Genomic DNA, 21,247 nt, shown 5'->3' on the forward strand with positions numbered 1-21,247 from the left:
CCCAAAAAGAATTGAGAATTATACCTATTTTTCTGTTGCAGACCTTCCTATGACTGGATGAGAAGAGTTACACAGAGAAAGAAGGTTTACAAGAAAGGAAAAGCCTGCCTGCTGTTTGACCATCTGGAGCCCATTGAGCTAGCTGAGCATCTTACTTTTCTGGAGCATAAATCTTTCAGGAGAATTTCTGTAAGCCCACAGCTTTGTCATTTGCAATTAGGAGCCTGTCCTTAAAGAGTGTTCACATGGCTTAACATTTATCACTTTTTTCCCCTCTACATTTCCGTATAATATATCATTATATTCCTTCATATGCCGTACATAGACATGGCTGTACCAGCACTTCCTTGATCTTCTTTATGACTGATGCTTTTAGTAACAGACATTTAGGGTTGTTTTTTCTGGGGAAATACTGGGCAAAAATTAGTGCTAAAAGCCACTGCAACCATGTGTTGCAGCCATTCATTAAACTAATATTAGCATTCAAGGTCTTCAGTTTTGGTTTGGTTTATTTTGGTTTGTTTTTACCTCTGAGAAAACAGTTAATTACTTTTCAGTAAATATCAGCATCTTTGCAATGAATGATTTTTGAAGAGTTTGAAATATACATAGTCCTTCTGTAGTGTCTGTTCTTCCCAACTATTTCTTCAGAAACTGTCCTTTCATTTTCCAACTTAGGATCAAAAGATAATTCAGATTGGAAGGGTCTCTAGGTCAACCTCCCTCCCAAAGTAGGGTCAGCTTTGGGACAGATCATGGTCCTCAGGGACTTCGCCAATTGGGTCTTGAAAAACGCATGAATGGAAACTGCACAACTTCTCTTTCCTCATTTTCCATATTGGCACTGAGGAAAATTCAGATACAGTTGCTTCTTTTCATAGAGAATTGTACATGAACAAGAGGCAAAACCAGACTAAAATTAAAGTAGGTGCTAAAGCAAAACAAATGAGTAATCCAAATGCCAAAAGAAATACTGATTTCTAACGGCAAATATCCATATGAAAAGGTCATGATGCCACTGTTTCTGGTGGCAAATGAAAGCAGTAAGTGCTCAAGGTGACAAGTTCTCTGAAGGAAAAAAAAAAAGATAGTTTTAAAAATGTTTAGGAGCATGAAAGAAATTGAACTACAAAACTAAGAAAAATATATGAGGTTTTTTGTTTGTTTCAAGGGAGGAAGGAAAGAGAGATCAATGAGGAGCTGAGACCAGTCTAAACAGAATCACTTTTGGCATCATCTAATAACGTTCAAAGGTTTATTACTCTAGACTTCAAATCATGGGAAAACACCCTACTGTGATCTGTGCAAGACTAACCCTAAACAAGGCAGGAGGAACAAGAAAAATGGCACGGATTTCTAGCTAGACTTAAGATATCTTTTAATTCCTTTGGGAATTCCAGAAATAAAACTCAGACCTGCAATCAATTTTCTTTTTTCCTTGTTGTTTCTAATTTGTTAATTCTTTGGCTTGAGTTTTGCAATATCAGATGTTTCTCTGCAACCAATTACAGTTAATGAATCTTTTACTATTTATTATCTCAAAGCTATGTAACTGTAGAATATGATTAGTCTGAATCCTGTCTTTGGTTTTACCTATTTAATAAAAAAATGGGGGGAAAAGGATGGAGGAGAAGGAAGGGGGGTGTTAACTGTAACAAAAAGCATTTTAAAGTAACTGAACACTGAAATACTGTTTATCTATCTGCAGTTCTGAGACAAGCATCTGCTGTGTTAGCGTGTATGTCATCATATGGTCTTCTAGCAGGCAATTTTTGATCAGCTAGAAGACCAAGAATTGTGTGTTGGCTTACACTGCTAGCAAGCTAAAGTTGTGTCATAAGCTTCTGAAAATCTGTTTTTAAGGGACAGCTGAAAAATGTTTTCAAACATTTAGGGAAATTTAATTCTTGGGAGCCATAGTTCTCCCATGTAGAGCCACGTCCATGAGCACACAGATCATAACCATAACATCAAAATGGGCAAGATTTATCAGAAGTAGCTTCTTGTGAAACAGATATTTTTTACATAAGAGGAAGAAAATAGGTGCTCAGTTAGCTGCTTGGGATGCAGTTCAAGCTCATGTGAAGAGTGACAGAGCTGCAGCAGGGTCTGCTGAGCCTGAGTCTTTGTCATTTTCTAAACAAGAGGAGAAAAAAAAATAAAATTGAATCACTTTCAATTTTATTCTTAATTTGTCCACTTTTTTACTGAAAATGCCTTCCCTTTGTTAGTTCACAGACTACCAAAGCTATGTGATCCATGGCTGCTTGGAGAACAATCTTACTTTGGAGAGATCTATTGCTTTATTTAATGGTATCTCCAAATGGGTCCAGCTCATGGTTCTCAGCAAACCAACACCCCAGCAAAGGGCAGAAGTAATCACAAAGTTTATCAATGTTGCACAGGTAAGTCTTGCATATGATTCTTTTTCTTCCATTATGAAGCAATAATATAAATCGAGATTGCAGTAAACAAATGAACTGAATGCTCTTTGTGCTGTTTCCTCAGTGTATTCTGTTCAATAGTTTTACCTATTGAACAGTAGGCTATTCAATAGTTTTACCTGTTGAACAGTAGGATTGTGTAGGCTGTTCAATAGTTTTACCTGTTGAACAGTAGGATTGTGTAGGCTGTTCAATAGTTTTACCTGTTGAACAGTAGCCTGTTCAACATCACTGCACGTTATTTGTTCAGGTGTGGTATATCTGTGTTTTTTTACTAGCAGACATAACTATAAATTAATTTTTCTTTGTTGTATTCTAGTTGACAACTGTCACTACTGTGTGTTTCTTGTGGACCTAAGCTAATTAAATAAAGAAATGCTGAACCATTATGTTATGACTCCTGGTTTGACGATTTCTGCTTTAGCAGTGACAGATGGTCTCCTTTAGCTTGATGTGTGTGACATGAGATAGCTGCCACATATATTTCATTTACTTTTCATAATCCATGATCAATTTCTCCTGCAGAAGCTCCTTCAGCTCCAGAACTTCAACACACTGATGGCAGTTGTGGGAGGTCTAAGCCACAGCTCTATTTCTCGTCTGAAAGAAACTCATTCTCATCTCTCTTCAGAAGTCACAAAGGTATGGTGGACTTCAGAATATAGAGATAATGAGCAGAGCATCACCTCTCTGAGGTCTGATGGATTCTGCAGTGCAGGTGTCTCACCAGCACAGTACTTGGATCATGGCAGAGCATCCACAAGGGCACTTTGTTTGCATTCCTCTTGGTGGAGAAAGATCGGCTCATGGAGATCCTCTGCTTGATTGCCTGTGCCAGAGAGAAAACTAACACTGTCGTTACCCTGATATAAACCGTGCTCATTTAAACCAGATTAAGGAAATTCTATGAATGCTTTCACAGAGACTTGCTTCTCTGGCTGTTTGTAGGACTGGAATGAAATGACAGAGCTGGTCTCTTCCAATGGAAACTACTGCAACTACCGCAAGGCTTTTGCTGACTGCGTTGGCTTCAAAATTCCTATTTTAGGAGTTCATTTGAAAGACTTGATTGCTGTCCATGTAATTTTTCCTGACTGGATAGGTGAGAACAAAGTTAACATAGTGAAAATGCAACAGCTTTCCATCACCTTGAGTGAACTAGTTTCCCTGCAGACTGCCTCTCATCATTTAGAGCCTAATATGGATTTAATTAACCTGCTAACCGTAAGTATTGAGCATGTTTCAATTCATTTCTGTTATTCAGATGTTGAATATCAGTAGGAATATTCGTATCTATAGAGATAAGTGCACATTTTTATCCCAGTTTTGTAAAAGAAAAGGGAGAGAATATAAAACAGAAACAAGTGCGCAAAGAGTTTCATTACTGTAGTATGTGATGGCTGGAAGAAGCAACAGGGTTGTTATACATGAATCATTTTAAGGATGACAGAAAGAGGGCTGTTATTTGTGCTAGGAGAAGTTAAAACTAAGTTCTGAGCACTTAGAATTGAGGCTTATGTCTTCTGTGCAAAGATCAGGTGATGTGTTGACATGGACACACAAGCAGAATTCCAAGTTGGGCATTGCTCTGTCCTTTCTCTACTATGCTTCATGTGTGACATAGTACTCTTTCTATCCAGTACAAAAAAAATTGCTCTTACATGTGGCTAAACAATTCCTGCAACCCTTACTATTTCTCCTTTCCTCCCCCCTTGGCATTGGCTGCATTTGTGGAGGTTTGAAACTTGCACATACAAATTACAGATAAGGATTTGAAGGTCCTATTTCAAAACAGAGATTTCAAAAAGACTGAATAAAACATGTATTTTTTTAAAGATGCAACTGACAATGCTAAAAGGAATTAATTTTCAGTCCCCTTTTTGATAATTGAGTATATGACCATTATTACTTTTTCACTTACGTGAAATACTTTGATGTATCCATTCCTAATATAACTCTGTTGACTGTGGTTACAGCTGAGCCAATCTGATTGTAAATAATGAAGTTACATTCTGCAGTGTTGATTCCAGACCTGATCATGGGCTAAAATTAATTTGTGCTGCTGTTACCTATTAACATGATTCCATGGTGGTACCTTTTAGTAATGGTGGAGACAGCCATGGGTATCCTAGGTAGACAGCTCTAGGTAGCCTAAAACACCTCCAAGGTAATTCTGTCTTTGTAGTAATCACTGGAAGCGTAGTTATGGGTCAAGTACATTTGATTTAAGATGGTGACTCCACGAAAAGAAAAAGTCAAAGATCAACAGAAAGTTCCTATACCAGACTTTTGGTACATGTCATAAAATGAATGTTCTCAGTTTGATTCTAACATTGTAGGGGTTTCCCTTATTTGTACATATGAATATAATATTTTCTTCTTTTCGACAGCGTTCATCTGCCATGTAAGTCATTACTCTTTAAATGATTCTGTCCATCTTTCTGTTAATAAGAAAGTTTTATGTTTTAGGCTGGGGTCAGAGGAAGAGAAGAAAAGCTAGTGTTGCAGCCCAAAGCTGACAAGAACTGCCAACTAAAAAGAGTTGACCTTGCTACATGCAAATGGTCTTTTAACAGATTTAGCCTCCCTTGCTGCCAAAGTCATCCTGTTTCCAGAGCCTGAAGAAATCATTATTTCACTTATTGCTAGGTCTTCATTCTCTAATGTAAACTGTAAAAATTTTTCTCATCTTTAACTTACTTAGAGAAACTCCTTTTCAAAACTAGTAAATGTGTATAGGTGTGTAGAGTGCATTTCATTTGCATGTGAATCAGCTGACTCAACTATTTGTTCACTTCAGCTGTTTTTCCATTAAGCTGCTTCTATCTGGGCAAGCTTTTAGTATGTATTTTGTCCTGATAAGCCATGTGTATATCTCTTGCCTGGCCTCCATCCCTTGCAGTGCTGCCTTTTGCAACACACTTAGCAAGTGCTAACAGCCTGGCCTGTGCTCGCTTGACAAATAAAGTCATTGGGTGTTGGTTTGCTAGTACAAGAACTTGCACAAAAGGATAACATTAGTATTTTGTGGCCATGTAGGCATTTGCCCTGGTTTTTCTTTTCTTGATGGTGGAGGCCTATTCACTCTGGGGAAGCTGATACATTCAAGTGGTTTGAAAATGGTGATGTTGAGGCACTGGCACAGGTTGCCCTGAGAAGTTGTTGCTGCCCCCTGCCAGTGTTAAAGGCCAGGTTGAACGGGGCTTTGAGCAGCCTGGTCCAGCGGAAGGTGGCCCTGCCTGTGGCAGGGGGTATCTAACTAGATGATCTTTAAGGTCCCTACCAACCCAAAGCATTCTATGATTCTATGATTCTGTGTTTGGGGAGACTGTGTTAAGAGCTATGAAGTGAGAGTTTGGCTTAAAAGCTGGGGCACGGGCTTGGTAGTAGACATCAGGCCCTCTGCATAGGAGACTACAAAAGCTGAGAGGGAGCTCTAGTGATGCAAGTCCTCCCATGTCATATGTAAATGAGTCTTTGTTATATGGGCAAGAGGAGTAAATGTGCCAGGACTCAGCTGCTGGTGAGCAAGAGTGTGTTACATAAAGATGGACTCAGTGCATGCTTGCTCTCAGTCTGTGTGGTTTTTCCTCCTTTCTTGCCTTATCAGCCACACTTGCTCCAGCTCCACTGACTCTGTACCCAGTTTTGTGCCAGTCCCTGGCATCTGAAACCTGGAGCTAAGAAGCAGAAGTAGTAAAGAGGACCTACTCACAAGCTTGGCAGTGCAATAGAGAGAAAGAGCAGCTCTAACGACACTTTCATCATTAGAAAACTTACATTTGGTAAGGATGCTTAAGGGATTTCCTTACCTGCTGTGCATTATTTCCACATTGTTTTTATTTCACAATGTGATAAAAGCCTGCAGGTAAATGTTTCATCACTTTCTGTGGATTGGAAGTGGATCTCAATGTCTCAGCTAGAGTACAATGTATTTATACTAACTGCACTAGAACTTATTTGGTGGCACCATTTTCACCCCACTATTTTTAGATCCCAACAGATATTTATCTAACCTGCTCTGAAACTATACGCAAATGACTGGAAAGTCCCAGTCATTTGGACAGTCTAGTGAAGAGAATGAGAAATATCTAAACAATCAAATTGAAAGTCACCCTCCCTAACTTGTGTTCAGTAAGTTCCACTTACCAAATAAATGTTGTGCATTTCTGATCACACCCCCACCCTCCTTACCCACCACCCCCCCAAAATGCTTGGCAACATAGGACAGCAATGAAAGTCAAATTAGAATGGAAACTGCCACCTGCTGTGGTGGTTCTCCTAGGAAAGCTCCTATTGGGCTTTATCCAGCAGAGCAAACCTGTAAATAAAATATAAAATGAGAGCTTATGTAAATGAACAGTCATCGTGCTTGTAATGTTTTTGCAAGTATTTCAAACGTCTGTACTAGACAATACCTTGTCCGCTGTGTGCTTACACGTGCTTAATCAAGTTGTAACTGCCGCTTATGTTAAGGTCAGATAGTTCAGGGAGGGGAAAATACAAACTTGCTCAGTAAATACCAGTGATTTTCCATCCCCAAACCCACACCCTGCTCACCTGGCCTGCTGAGAAAACTGCTCTTTAGCAGGAACAGGACAAGGCCTTTTGAACTAGCAATTCTGCTCTGGTAATATCATGTGCTCCAACACTGTTCTGCTTATTTTATACCACCAAAGAACCTAAGAATTCAGTCACTGAATAATTAAGTACATGAACAATATTTATTACAGCAGTTACTGAATCTACATTACTTTTAGGACAGGTCTTTACATTCCCATGTGACAGCAGCATGACAGCTGGGCGAAGGAACCTGCAGGGTGCTCAGACTTTCATGGGTGCCCATAACCAAATTATGAATTGCAAAAATCAGTGTAGTGTTACAGCTAGACAAAATGAATAGTGCAATATCAAGACATCTCTAAAGCCATGTGTTTGCTCTGTCTCCTGTCTTACTCACTGAACAAAATTCTGCCTTAAAGAAGGTGGTTCCTAGAGGTGGTTCTGTAGTACAGTGTTGCTGGTCCTGCTTCTGCTTGTTACTGATTCAGCACTTCAGGTTCTCTAAAAATAGCCTTCTGACACAGTCATTTAGTCAGTAGTAATTCTATCTGCCTGATGGGAAACATCCTTTTAGCTCAATCTTACCTTAATTGGGGATTTGCAATGTAGATGGTAACTTCAGAAAATGTCAATTACTCCAAAGCCAGTTAATGTAGGGACATGATCACAGGAAATATGCAATGCTCGTTTCCTCTCATTGGAAAATATTAGCCACAGTGTTGATTACTTTTGTCCTTCACCACTCCAAAAAAGGAGGAATTTACTGCAGACCTGCATCAGTGCAAGACCCCAGCTGACAAAGTGAAACAAAGATTCATCTTACTTTAAGCATATTTATGCCCCTTCTTTTTTCTCAATAAATCCTCTAGGGAAAAGAATGAAAACATGGAAGAAAAAGCTTTCATTTATCTAAAAGAAGCTGAAAGGGAATTTGTCTTACTTGCTGAGAGAGGATCAGGAGCAGACCAAGCTGGGTTAAAGTAACTTGAATTGCTTTTCGTGGAGCACTTTGCTGCATCAGCACTGCTGCCAAACCTGGCTTCCCTCTGTAGAAGAGCTGCAGTAAGCTGCAGAGCTGACTGGTCTCCAGGAACCAAATTTGAGCAGAACCTGAAGTCCCTCTAGCCTAGTGCCTTTACAACTTCTTTGCTGAAGGTTTTGTATTCACTAGGTGATTTCTCTTGAGATCTCTCATGACCACTGGGCTGCTAGAAGAAAGTGTTTCGCATAAGGGTGGTCTTCATTGCCAGTGTCCCTCTTTGAAGATTAGCACCCAGCCAATCTCACTGAATGTGTTGGGATGCAGCTTGTGACAGCCCTTGAGTACAGTGCCTGCTCCTCTCAGTACAGGGTTGAGCAGCAACATGTGCTCACCAGTGTCAGTTACATTAGCTCTTGTGAAAAGCTGCTTTCCCAGCATCTGCACCCGCAGTTCTGGCATGTATCCTGAGCTCTGAGTAGCAAAACTTTTGTCTAGCTTCAGTGGGAGGTGTATCTCTTGTAAGGTATGCTTACAAGCCTGGCATATCCAACACAGTTTAATAAATATTGCTGGTTTTACGTCTTTCTTGCATACAGCTGTCCCTGGACCTCTATCACACTGAAGACGATATCTACAAGCTCTCACTGGTGCTGGAACCAAGGACCTCCAAATCTGTAGGTTATCTTTTACTGCATTTTGACATATTGCTTATTTTGTCTGCAGGCAGTTGATTACATTTTTAAATTGCAGTAAATATGTTTCCTTATTTGCATTCACATAAAGCATCTTAGTGTTTTGCTTGCATAGTGAATACAGTCAATATTTATAAGTTTTAGTGCGTATTGGGAGAAGTAAAAAGTGGAACATGCTGGACACGAATTAGCAGGGCTCATTTGGAGAGCTTTAAACTAGATTCGAAGGGGGATGGGCTTGTAGCTGGGCTTGCCCCAGTGGGGCAGCGCTCCAGAATTAATGAAGACTGGGAGGCCTCCTATAATCCTAGGGTGAAATCGGTGTGCTCAGCTCGCTCCCTGAAATGCCTGTACACCAATGCGCGCAGCATGGGAAATAAGCAGGAGGAGTTGGAAACCTGTGTTAAGTCAGGAGACTATGATCTGGTGGCAATTACAGAGACGTGGTGGGACAGCTCACATGACTGGAATATAGTCATGGAAGGCTATGTCCTTTTCAGGAAAGACAGGCCAGCCAGGCGGGGTGGTGGGGTTGCTCTTTATATGCGGGAGGAACTACAATGCACTGACTTCTGTCCAGGGACAGATGATGAGCGAGTTGAGAGTCTGTGGGTGAGAATTAAGGGGCAGGCTGGCAGGGGCGATACTGTTGTAGGTGTCTGTTACAGACCACCAGATCAGGGTGAGGAGGTTGATGAGGCCTTCTACAGGCAGCTGAGAGCGGCCTCACAGTCACAGGCCGTGGTCGTCGTGGGGGATTTTAACTTCCCTGATGTTTGCTGGAAGGACCACTCGGCAACCCAGCCACAGTCCAGGAGGTTCCTCCAGTATATGGATGATAACTTCCTCCTGCAAATGGGGGATGAGCCGACCAGGAGAGGAGCGCTGCTGGATCTCATCCTCACTAACAAGGAGGATCTGGTCGAAGCAGTAAGGGTTGAGGGCTGCCTTGATTGCAGCGACCACGAGATGGTGGAGTTCAGGATCTTGTGTGGCAGGACTAGTAGAATACCAAATAGAATTGCAACCCTGGACTTTAGCAGGGCAAACTTTGGCCTTTTCAAGCAATTGCTAGGGGAAATCCCATGGGCAGGGCTGCTTGAAGGTAAAGGGACCCAAGATAGTTGGTTGGCATTCAAGGACTGCTTTTTCCGTGCTCAAGATCGGAGCATCCCGACACGTAGGAAGTCAAGGAAGAGGGCCAAGAGACCTGCGTGGCTAAATAGGGAATTGCTGGGTATGCTCAAGTGGAAGAGGAGAGTTTACAGGTCATGGAAGGAGGGGCTGGCCACTTGGGAGGAATATAAGGCTGCTGCTAGAGGATGTAGGAAGGCAGCTAGGAGGACTAAGGCATCCTTAGAATTAAACCTGGCAAGAAGGGTCAAGGACAGCAAAAAGAGCTTTTTCAAATACATGGCAGACAAAACTAACACCAGAGGCAATGTAGGCCCACTGATGAACGAGATGGGTGCCCTGGTGACAGAAGATAAAGAGATGGCAGAGTTACTGAATGCCTTCTTTGTCTCTGTCTACTCTGCTGCAGGCAGTCCTGAAGAGCCCTGTACCCCTGAGACCTCAGATGAAGTCAGGTCGACGGAGCGGTTTGCCTTAGTCGATGAGGAATGGGTTAGAGACCAGTTGAGCAATCTGGACATCCATAAATCCATGGGTCCAGATGGGATGCACCCGCGGGTGCTGAGGGAACTGGCGGAAGTCATTGCTAGACCACTCTCCATCATCTTTACCAAGTCTTGGGAAACGGGAGAGGTGCCTGAGGACTGGAGGAAAGCAAATGTCACTCCAGTCTTCAAAAAGGGCAAGAAGGAGGACCCGGGTAACTATAGACCGGTCAGCCTCACCTCCATCCCTGGGAAAGTGATGGAACACCTTATCCTTGGTGCCATCTTAAGGCATATCAAGGATAAGAGGGTTATGAGGGGCAGTCAACATGGCTTCACCAGGGGGAAATCATGTTTGACCAATCTCTTAGCGTTTTTTGAGGAAATAACACGGTGGATGGATGATGGCAGAGCGGTGGATGTGGTCTACCTTGACTTCAGCAAAGCATTTGACACAGTCTCCCACAGCACCCTCACAGCTAAATTGAGGAAGTGTGGTCTGGATGATCAGGTAGTGAGGTGGACTGCGAACTGGCTGAAGGAGAGAAGCCAGAGAGTTGTAGTCTATGGGGCTGAGTCTAGTTGGAGGCCTGTAACTAGTGGAGTGCCTCAAGGGTCAGTACTGGGACCGGTATTATTTAATATATTCATCAACGATTTAGATGAGGGAATTGAGTGTACTATCAGCAAGTTTGCTGATGACACTAAGCTGGGAGGAGTGGCTGACACGCCAGAAGGCTGTGCTGCCATCCAGCGAGACCTGGACAGGCTGGAGAGTTGGGCAGGGAATAACTGGATGAAATATAACAAGGGAAAGTGTAGAGTCCTGCATCTGGGCAGGAACAACCCCAGGTTCCAGTATAGCTTGGGGAACGACCTGTTAGAGAGCAGTGTAGGGAAGAGGGACCTGGGGGTCCTAGTGGACGACAGGATGACCATGAGCCAACACTGTGCCCTTGTGGCTAAGAAGGCCAATGGCATCCTGGGGTGTATTAGAAGGGCGGTGGTTAGTAGGTCGAGAGAGGTCCTCCTTCCCCTCTACTCTGCCCTGGTGAGACCGCATCTGGAATATTGTGTCCAGTTTTGGGCCCCTCAGTTCAAGAAGGACAGGGAGCTGCTGGAGAGAGTGCAGCGCAGGGCAACGAAGATGATTAGGGGAGTGGAACATCTCCCTTATGAGGAAAGACCAAGGGAGCTGGGTCTCTATAGTTTGGAGAAGAGGAGACTGAGGGGTGACCTTATAAGTGTCTATAAATATATAAAGGGGGAGTGTCACGAGGATGGAGCCAGGCTCTACTCAGTGGCAAACAATGATAGGACAAGGGGTAATGGGTACAAACTGGAACACAAGAGGTTCCACTTAAACTTGAGAAGAAACTTCTTCTCAGTGAGGGTGACGGAACACTGGAACAGGCTGCCCAGGGAGGTTGTGGAGTCTCCTTCCCTGGAGACATTCAAAACCCGCCTGGACACATTCCTGTGTAACATTATCTAGGTGTTCCTGCTCCGGCAGGGGGATTGGACTAGATGATCTTTCGAGGTCCCTTCCAATCTCTAACATACTGTGATACTGTGATACTGTGACTTCATTACTCATTGTTTTTCAACAAAACCTCTGCGAGTTCTGGAAACCATTGTTCTTCTCTATGGGAAGATACCCTTTGTAAGTTACGTCACTGTGTGCCCACTACTTTATTTTCTGGATGCTGGTGCAGTTATATAAAACAACACAGAGTCCAAAGATTTGTTTTAGGTAAGGCACAGCATTAGCTGTAACATTCTAAATACTGTTTGCTTATGTAGAATGGGCTGTATCTTGGGCTCTCAAACAATATTTAAACACCTTAGAATAGACATTACTCTTTTTTAGTGTGTGCAGCTAAATATAGTGATGCATTGATGCATTTTTCATTATGCTTTGCAAGTCTGAGGATGCAGGTAAATCTCCTAATTAATAGCTGAATTTCATTTATAGTGTTACTCTTTGTTGCCAGAGTCTGGGTTTTCCCTCTGAGCCTTTCGTTGGTGCATTAACATTCTTATGACCTGTCATATGCAGCACATGATGCTCTCAGGTTGAGCACCCTCAAATCTGAGACCAGCAAATCTGAGACTGGTCATGCTTAGCAGGGTGTGCTAATGGAAATGCTTAGCAGGGTGTGAGGGCAGAGTCCAGTAGTCTGAGCTGATTCATTTCGGTGCTTTATATGTTTCTGAAGTATTCCTGAACGCAAACAAGGAAGTAGAACCCCTTAATTTCCAAGTATAAGGCTTTTCTGGATTTTAAGATGATTATCATTCTTGGGAACCAGTTTGAGCATTCTGTGTGTGTGCTTTCAATGGTGAATGATGACCAATAGTAAAGAAGCTATTGAATATTTCCATAGTCAATCTTAACTTGGTTTGAACACCTTTAATTTCATTGCTGAGCTTCCAGTCCGTGCTGGATATGATTTGACCATAACAGCTGCCATTTTTCATAGTCATTCTGGCTCCCTTGTGCTCCCATTACTGCCAGCAGAGTTGACTTGTTACAGCTCTATGCTGTGGAAGGACTAACGGGCCACTACTGTAGATGAAGAAAATTACCATGCCGCTGCTTTGATCTTCAGCTTGAACATTAGGGAGGACAAAAGCAATATAAACAGTGCTATGAACTTCAACAGTACCCAGAAGTTGTGGGAGACTACTGCATAATGATCAATAAATAACCAGTGACATTGAGCTGTTGCAGCATCCCGATGGGTAAAAAGCTACAGCTGAATAGACAGAAGCCAGACTATTTGAAGCATACTTCTCTTTGATGGAATGCCAAAGCACACAAGCTATATTAGAGGGGAAAGAATCTGTAGAGCTTTTGTATGTGGAAAAAAATTGTCAAAGGCAACATGACAGCGTAGTTGTGTCATTCCAACTGCTTCTTATTGTTGTATGGGTACAGCTCCTGTGCAGGTGCACTGTAGAGGAAGTGCCTCATGCTGCTGCAGTCATTTTGGAGGCACATCCGTAAGCACAGGAGCCTGCTGTTAACAGGGGCTTGACCTTCATTCTGCTAAAAGTGGGAGGAGAGTCTTCAGTCAGTATAGAAGCCTAAGAAAATACTGAAGATTGACCTCCAGCTGTAGAACAGCATCTCCCTGTCACACTGTCCTGCTTTTCCCCAGGCATTCGTTACCCTCTTGTTGGGAGCTTTTACTGGTGCAGCTATTGCCTAGAAGGCAGCTCTCCTTGGTGCAGTGATGCCACTGAAGACACACACATTTTTTTATTTCAGTGCCAAAATAAGCAGATGTTCACATCCATCTTAAAATATGCTTTCTCAGTCTACAATACAGTTTATGCTTGTGCTGGTGAAACAGACAGGAGATGCAGACTGAATCAGAAACAGCATGCCCAGGTACAGTGTTTCTGAACATTCAGTAAATTCAGCTAGGCAGTCTCTGGTAGTCTCTGGACACTCGTTGGTACCTTTCCTCACAACATGCATTTCACAGAAATAAAATTATGGTTATTCATACGAGTCAATGAGTGAAATAGAAGAAACCAACATTTCCCTTCGGCTAGCGGGCAAGAACATGAAGTTTTCATTTCAACTTGTCAAAAAAACCCCGTAAAAACAGAAGAAGGCTTCAAATGAAAGGATCCAGAAGACAGGCAAAGGCTCCAATGGATTTAGACTCTTTCTGCCACTGTGCACTTGGACCAGAGGAGTTAGAAGCTCTGTGAGGGCTTAGTAGTCCAGCAGACTCTGACACTTTGATACTGATGCTTTCATTCCATTTAGTCTTAAGATTTTTTTTTAAGACAAGGCACACTTCAAATTTCTGCTCTGACCATAGCTGTAAGAATATTACAATACTGGCATGTTACATGTTACCATGTAACGTGTCATCTTCAAAAGATTGCTGCGTTTCCACATATTTCTAGAGCAAAAGCACTTGCCAGCCTGTGGTCCATCACTGTGCAATGCCACTAGTTTTAGGATTAAAACATTCTGTAAGTAGTTTTGGCATATAGAGCTGGATGTCTGGATCCACGGTATTTCTTGGTGAAATTGAATTATGTACATATAGTGATTTTAATTTCCCAAACTTACCTGTGCAGGTTAATAAAGCAACCCGCTAACACACCCTTTTGTTTTCCTACCAAAGGCAGTATTTTATGACTTTGTGACCATTTTTCATCTCAGTGTCAGAATCTACGATACCTTTTTTTTATACACATGATAACTGTAGCATCTTTGCGTGGCTTAATTATCTCCCTCTCAACTCACACCAGTTTAATGGGAAATGGGTTTTTTGCTCAACAGCTAATTCAGGAGTCTTTCTGAGGCTGTGGGCCATTTTCCTTCTGATCCAAACCGTACTGTATTTTTTCTGCTTGACACTGTTTCACCTGCTACATATCCAGTGACAGATGCAGGAAAAGGCCAATACGCCTTTCAGCATTTTTCATGCTGATGATTTTTGAAGCCTTACCTGAAACTGTGTTCAGGTTTGTCCTATATTTTATGCTTGAACAAGCTGAGCTGTGTGCCACAGCTTCTCCCAAAGCACTGTAGCGGTGTGGAGGGAGTTGGGCTGCGTGCGCTGTGCCTCAAGTGAGCTGTCAGCTACCATTTTGTCAAGACCAAGCTGTTTACAGAATAAAATAGTCTGACTGGTTTTTTCTGCAAAGCAAGTCAAAGGTTAGCCCCTTTCTGCTCAGGCTGCCTGGATGAATTAAGCTGTGCATCCTGGCACATCTCGGCTGGAAACCAGTGGGATTGCAGAGCGTGGTTCTTCCCTTGCTTTTGCATCCTGCTGCCTTCTTGGTGCTGCAGAGAGCAGGAGCGTTAACTTATTCAGGCTGCTGCAGCCCCTTGCATGGCTCCTGGCCACAGTCTCACCAGCAGGGAGTTGGGGCAAGGCTGCATTGTGGTGGAGAGTTCCTCAGGAGCATTACAAGGAAGGGAAAAAGCAGGTTTCTGGGCTTACCTATCTCTGATGTCTACTGTGTCCAGAGATTCTCATTCCTTCCTTCTTCCTCCCATTCTTGTTGCTATTGAACCCTCTAGAGATGGCAGTGAGGAGTCTGCCTGGTTTTGCTTGGGCACTGCCTTGCTGGGCACTGCCACTGCCAGCGTTAGCTGTGAGGTGCCACAAAGAGCCCAAGTGAAGCCATCAGCAAAGGCAATCAACCCTTTAAAACCTTGCCTGATGCTTCGCTAAGCACAGGGACAGCACAGGGACTCCAGTAGTTTGTGGTTGTAGCTCTGACACACAGAGCTGCTTTTAATGGGAAATTTGTCTTCATAATTCAGATTTGAAAGTCTTTGTGTTCTGATCCATCTCTCAGCAGCCTACCTCCCCGACAACCCCCAACAAGCCAGTAGTGCCACTGGAGTGGGCATCTGGAGTGGTACCAAAACCTGACCCTACAGTCATTAACAAGCACATACGAAAGCTGGTGGATGTAAGTATTTGGAAGAATATACTGGTCAAAGAGAATGATAGCTTGGATATTGTCATCATCATAATTAATTACAAGCTTTGCAAGAGATTCTTATGGTTGGGATTAATTTCAGACATCCAATAACGAATTTGAGCCTTTACTGATACATTTGGAATTATTTCTTTTATTCTTGCAATCAGCTATGGGATTAGTTAGCAGGTTTCGTGATGCAAAAGAGCAAATGTTCAGAAACAAGGACTCACGTGTTACTAGGACCAGAGAAGTTTTTCAGAAACCCTGTATTGGTTTTCAACTTGCTGTCATTTGACTGTTCAGAGCATATTATGTATCGTAAAGACAGCACTTTGTTGGTATTGCTTTAAAAATGTAGGCATGAGGTCATGGAGAATTATAGCTAGGATCTTCCAGCATCAGTTTGGAAGTTGATATATTAGGTAATGCAAACGAAGCCAAACACTACCAGGTCCATTTGGAGAGACTGAGCCCTGTTGTGTTAGTGTTTAAGGGACTTTTAGTGATTTAAGCAGCATCCAGGGAAACCAAGAATGTGTTGTACATAATGAAGCAATATTTCCTTCTGCTTTTTACAAATTAATAACTAAGCCTGGGAGGAACTATTAAATTTTCACCTCATCTGTGTTACAGGTCATTAAATGTGTTATGTTGTTAAGATAACTTGAAGTCTTCAGTTGTCTCACTCAGACTTCAAATATATCGTGTTTTACTTCTTGTATATGATTTTATTTTTCAAAAGTTTCATTTTTCTCTTAATGTGGGATGCCAGAACTGCACGTGCTGCTCCTGTATCACTTTTGTCAGTGCCATGTGCATTGATAAAAATCACTCCACATCCAAACCTCTCTTTGACAGCTTGTTTAACTGAGTCTGTTGCAACTCTTTAATCTTTCCAGAATGTGCTAGGTGGAGGGATTGTTCTTGTTCCTGAGTTGGGGAAGATGCAACCCTCATTCCACAGTTTTGGCCTGGTCCAGGAAGTATGGTCTTGAGTTTGACAGGATTAAAACATGTTTTGGGGCTGTTGCGGATACAGCTTGCCAAAAGGTCCACACCACTCTGTACAGCTGTCTTTGTTTTTTCCAATCTTTGTCATTTACTAGCTGCTTTGAGTTGTGCTTTAAGGCATTGTTTTTATTGCTAAGTGTTGAATACTACTTGGGTTTGCACATTGATTTCTTCATGATAATGCATTTTTTGAGGTCTGCCAATCATTGGTTACAGATCATTTGCTAGGTGCTTAGAAATCAGCTTCATCACCTTCTCATTTAAATGAGGACAATGTAAACACCTTTCAGAGATCTCAATGTATTAAATTCTTGTCTAAATGTATTAAATTCTTAATCTAATGAGAGAATTTGTTCGTCAATATGTCTTTCAGATAGTCATGTTGACTCTGACACTCATGTCTTTCCCATCAGCCTCACATATAGCTGTAATGCCCCTTGCACATCTTCACAATTAGTAACACCGAATTCAGTACTTCCATAGCAGCTAAGAAGGGCTTCCATTCATTTTATGCAATCTTTTAAATTTGATCCCATGTCTGTTTTTTCTTAGTGGTAAGCTGAGGTAGGTTGATGGGAGGGAATGGTTGTCGAATGCAAAATGGTCATGGTGTGGGTATCAAGGTATTAGTAAATGAATCAGATTGAAACAGTACTGCGGCAGAGCAGAGGTGACCAACTAAAAGAGAAGTGAAGCCAAAACCATCTGAAATACTCATAGGAAAGCTTCTGTTTAGTTGGTTTTGTTTTATTTGTGATTAAAAAGCATACATAATGAAGCAAAGAGAGTATAATCACGTGGGGTAGAATTTCAGTGACATTTCCAAGAAGAAAAATAAAACAAGAATAATTATGTCTGAAGAGGTGTGGAGGATCATCACTAGATAAATACTGAGGTCAAGTTTTCTTTAAAAATTAGCCATTTTTTTTTCCCCTATAGTCCAGTAAATATATATGTTGAAGTACAAAGTAGGAATAAAAGGAATAGAATAAGGCAACAGAGCATCTGACTAGTAATGTGGAACATTAAGTTATATGTAATTATAGGATTGAAGAGCTGGTATCAGTTCAAGATAGGCTTGATGTTAGGACAATAATTTCCTTTTTTTTTCCTCAGTCTGTCTTCAGGAATTATGATCATGACCATGATGGCTATATTTCTCAGGAAGACTTTGAAAGTATAGCTGCCAACTTCCCCTTTTTGGACTCTTTCTGTGTGCTGGACAAAGACCAGTAAGTTTGGAGATTTCTTTGTGGGCCTTTTCTTTTTTTAATTTTCCTCGATTTAAATACTCATGAAAACTAATTCTTGAAGAAACAGTGTCTCCCAAGCTTCTTGTGTCTGACATCTCACTTAAGGAACAGGGGATCACCAAAGGCTGAATTCTGTTCTCATTTAACTTCTTAAGCTCTAATCAATTCTATAAGCCCACTCATGCTGGGGTCCTGCTTTACCTGGTACTTTAAAAATTATTTATGTAGTAGCTTTAATTCCTGCTGGAACTGAGTCAAGACCCTTAGAGTACCATCAAATTACAGTGGAGATGCTTTATCCAGACCAGCCATCAGAGCGATGAAAAAAATAAGTTGTGTGCAGTAGAGAGGAAATGGGTGTATGTAGTGGAGGAAGGGTAGCATGTATTATGTGTGGTATATATATTTCCTAGCATATATATAATATATATTATATATATAATATATGTTTCCTAGCACACTGGGTTTGATAGTTCTTGTTGTCCAGAATCTGTTTGGCTGTCAAGGCTGGTGATCAGCCAGGGACATAACTGCTTGGTCTGTGTAAACAGTAAGTCAAGATCCTTCACCTAATGGCCCAGTCTATGCTCTGATACCATGAGCAGGTGAGAAACCAAGGTCCATGCTATAAGTTCGGTGTTTGCTCTCTTATGAAAGGTAAGAACCACTAAGGCTCTAAGGGATTTTTTTCTGCCAAGGCTGTTACAGCTTTTTCAAAGAATGTGCTAGGTGCACTGCATGCTTTTTGCAGTGAGAAAACCTGAATTGTTCAGTGCCATGAGCAGCAACAGACCTAATCTACTTTTTTTTTCCCCTGACAGAGATGGTCTTATAAGCAAAGAGGAAATGATGGCTTACTTCCTGAGAGCTAAATCACAGTTCCAATGTAAAATGGGACCAGGGTTTATTCATAACTTTCAGGAGATGACCTATCTTAAACCAACTTTCTGTGAGCACTGTGCAGGATTTGTAAGTATGTCTTTAACAATAGTGTATCTGTCTCAAACACATTTACCCTTTGACGTAGACCAGGTGAAACTGGCTCCATGCATTGTAAAGTCTCTTGGGCAAATATCTCCTTGCATTCAGAAGCACAAAACATTTCCTCATGTTGTAGCTGTGCTACCCAGTTTTGTTTTGGTGGTTCCTGAAAAAAAGTGGCATTTGTAAGATTTACTGTTGTGGGGCGTGTGAGAGAACAAAATTCTGTCAGCTAATATTAGAGACTGTCTACTATTCTGTCAGGATATTAGAGACTATATGAATGGATTTACTTGGTTTATCTTAAGGTCTTTAATTTGGCTTGATTTCCCATGTAAATAAGCGCAAGGGAAAATGGGTGTCTGGAACAGAGGATGTAGATGAAGCAAAAGCAGTTCTTTCTCAGGAAATTGCACATGGCAACATAGCATGTTCATAATTCTCCGAATGACCATAACAGCCTTAATCTTTTCTCTATTGAATTAACAGATCTTCTAATTCGGTCAAGAAATCAAAAGAGCTTCCAGCAGTTCTGTACAATAAGAATTTTTTAATCTATTTGTAAGGGGTTCTGTTTCTTTGTTTGTTTTTCCTTTTTCTCTCAGACATTACTTACCAGATGCCACCTATTAGAGTATTTAGTACATAGCTGGGAAATAATTGCTTTTGTGAATACTTGTGTTGCTCGCAAACCTCCTCCAACTTTTCTATTTCAAACCAAGTATGGTAAAGAAAAAGGAATTACTATGATTTTAAAAGTTACTTTAATGCACACACTCCACCAAAAGCAAATGTTTCCATGTAGACAGCCAAAGCAGTAAGGACAGAGGGTCATGTCCTCTGCTTTTGTGTGGCCCACATACAGGTTATAAATTCAGACTGTGATCCCTGCTCTCCAGAGCCGATCTGTCGCTGCTGTCACAGTGAAATCTCCAGCTTGTACTAAGTGAGCTTTTCCACTAAGTAATATTTCTCCACAGTTGGAAGTAACAATAACAGCGCTGCTAAGTGCAAAAATGTGCCTCCTTTCAGGCCAGTTCTGGTGTTCCTGCTCTAGTCCATCCTCCCACCTTCCGCTTGCTTTTTTTGTGATGTGTCAGTCATGTTCAGATGCTCGTGGTCCCTACTGCAACCGCTGATCAAGGCCATGGGAAAGAGGGAATTCCACCTATTTCTGCTAGAACTGCAAAAGCCTTGGAGGCAACATGGTCAGTGCTGATTCAGGAGTGTGCTGGTGGGCTCTTAAGCTGACAGCTCCAGCAGACAGCTCAGGCAGTCACTGGTCTGAGTCTATTGTTTCAGATTGCCTGCAGCCTCAGGAGGACGTCATTGTGTTCGTGACAGTCAGTTCATATTTGGAAGGCTTCCACAGCAAAGGAAGGCCTGAGGACTGCCCTGCAATGTCCTCACCACCAGATATTTTTCTCCTGCATCAATTTGCTAATTGGCTATTGTTGGACTTTTTACGTCTCCCTGATTACATCCAATACAGGAATACAAATGAGTAAGGGGTTGTACAGGAAATGGAAATAGGGTCATTTTTTCCTGTCAACTCACTGAAGTCATTGGCATTGTTCTGTGGATGAGTTGAGCTGATAGGACAGGAACCAACTACAAAATCTGCTGCGTATTTGTTCTGCATTTCAGTGCTGCTCATCCACGGGTGGAAATCTGATTTCAAACTGATGCACTGATTCACAGTCAAAATAATGTGCGCTGACAGTGCAGCAGGATGAATTGACATGACAGTGCAATGCACACAGTATTCAATAAAATATTTGTTATTAAAAAGATATGAACTTTAAAGGTCAATCTAAACCCTGCTGCCATTAAGCAGCATAAAATTGATATGCCCATGGCTGGTCACAGTTCCGTGCCACAGCTTGAGTTACACCGTGTGGCAGAGTAGGTGACCAGCGGTCCCGCTGAGCTTTATAATCTGAATTTGCACAGATCCTCTTACCTTGCAGCTGGCTCAAGCCAGCTTTGCAGAAAAGCTGTGTCAGACAGATTCAAAGCTTTAGGTCAGAATTCATGCCATGGCACTTTCACTGTGGTGTGCAACCCCAACTGTGGTGCCAAGTTTGAGTAGGAGGAAGGTACAGAGCTGAGAAGGTGAGGAGAAAGTGGGAACAGATCGGAGCTTAAATGAAAGAAATAACAATCCATGTCTCTTACAGGGATCCAGGCAAAGAGACCTGGGCAAAAAGGTCATTACTGTCCATTCAAGAGGGGC

General features: G+C 41.9%; 1 protein-coding gene across 3 annotated transcripts in view; it reads left to right on the plus strand.

Annotated features, from left to right (window-relative positions):
* Positions 1–21,247, plus strand: part of RASGRP3 (RAS guanyl releasing protein 3) — a 50,944-nt gene that overhangs the window by 23,801 nt on the left and 5,896 nt on the right. The window contains exons 7-14 of one of the 3 annotated variants that reach the window (XM_057415329.1): positions 42–189; positions 2,232–2,405; positions 2,970–3,086; positions 3,393–3,668; positions 8,586–8,663; positions 15,641–15,754; positions 17,894–18,009; positions 18,852–18,999. In XM_057415329.1, coding sequence (XP_057271312.1) covers positions 42–189; positions 2,232–2,405; positions 2,970–3,086; positions 3,393–3,668; positions 8,586–8,663; positions 15,641–15,754; positions 17,894–18,009; positions 18,852–18,999 — 1,171 coding nt within the window. Of the gene's footprint in view, positions 1–41; positions 190–2,231; positions 2,406–2,969; positions 3,087–3,392; positions 3,669–8,585; positions 8,664–15,637; positions 15,755–17,893; positions 18,010–18,851; positions 19,000–21,247 lie in introns of all 3 variants that reach the window. The other 2 variants (XM_057415327.1, XM_057415328.1) reach the window with 2 other exon arrangements.

The sequence above is a fragment of the Pezoporus wallicus genome, unplaced genomic scaffold, assembly GCF_028554395.1.
Source record: "Pezoporus wallicus isolate ANWC-B61680 ecotype Strahan unplaced genomic scaffold, APGP_CSIRO_Pwel_v1 contig_5352, whole genome shotgun sequence".
Lineage (NCBI taxonomy): Eukaryota > Metazoa > Chordata > Aves > Psittaciformes > Psittacidae > Pezoporus > Pezoporus wallicus.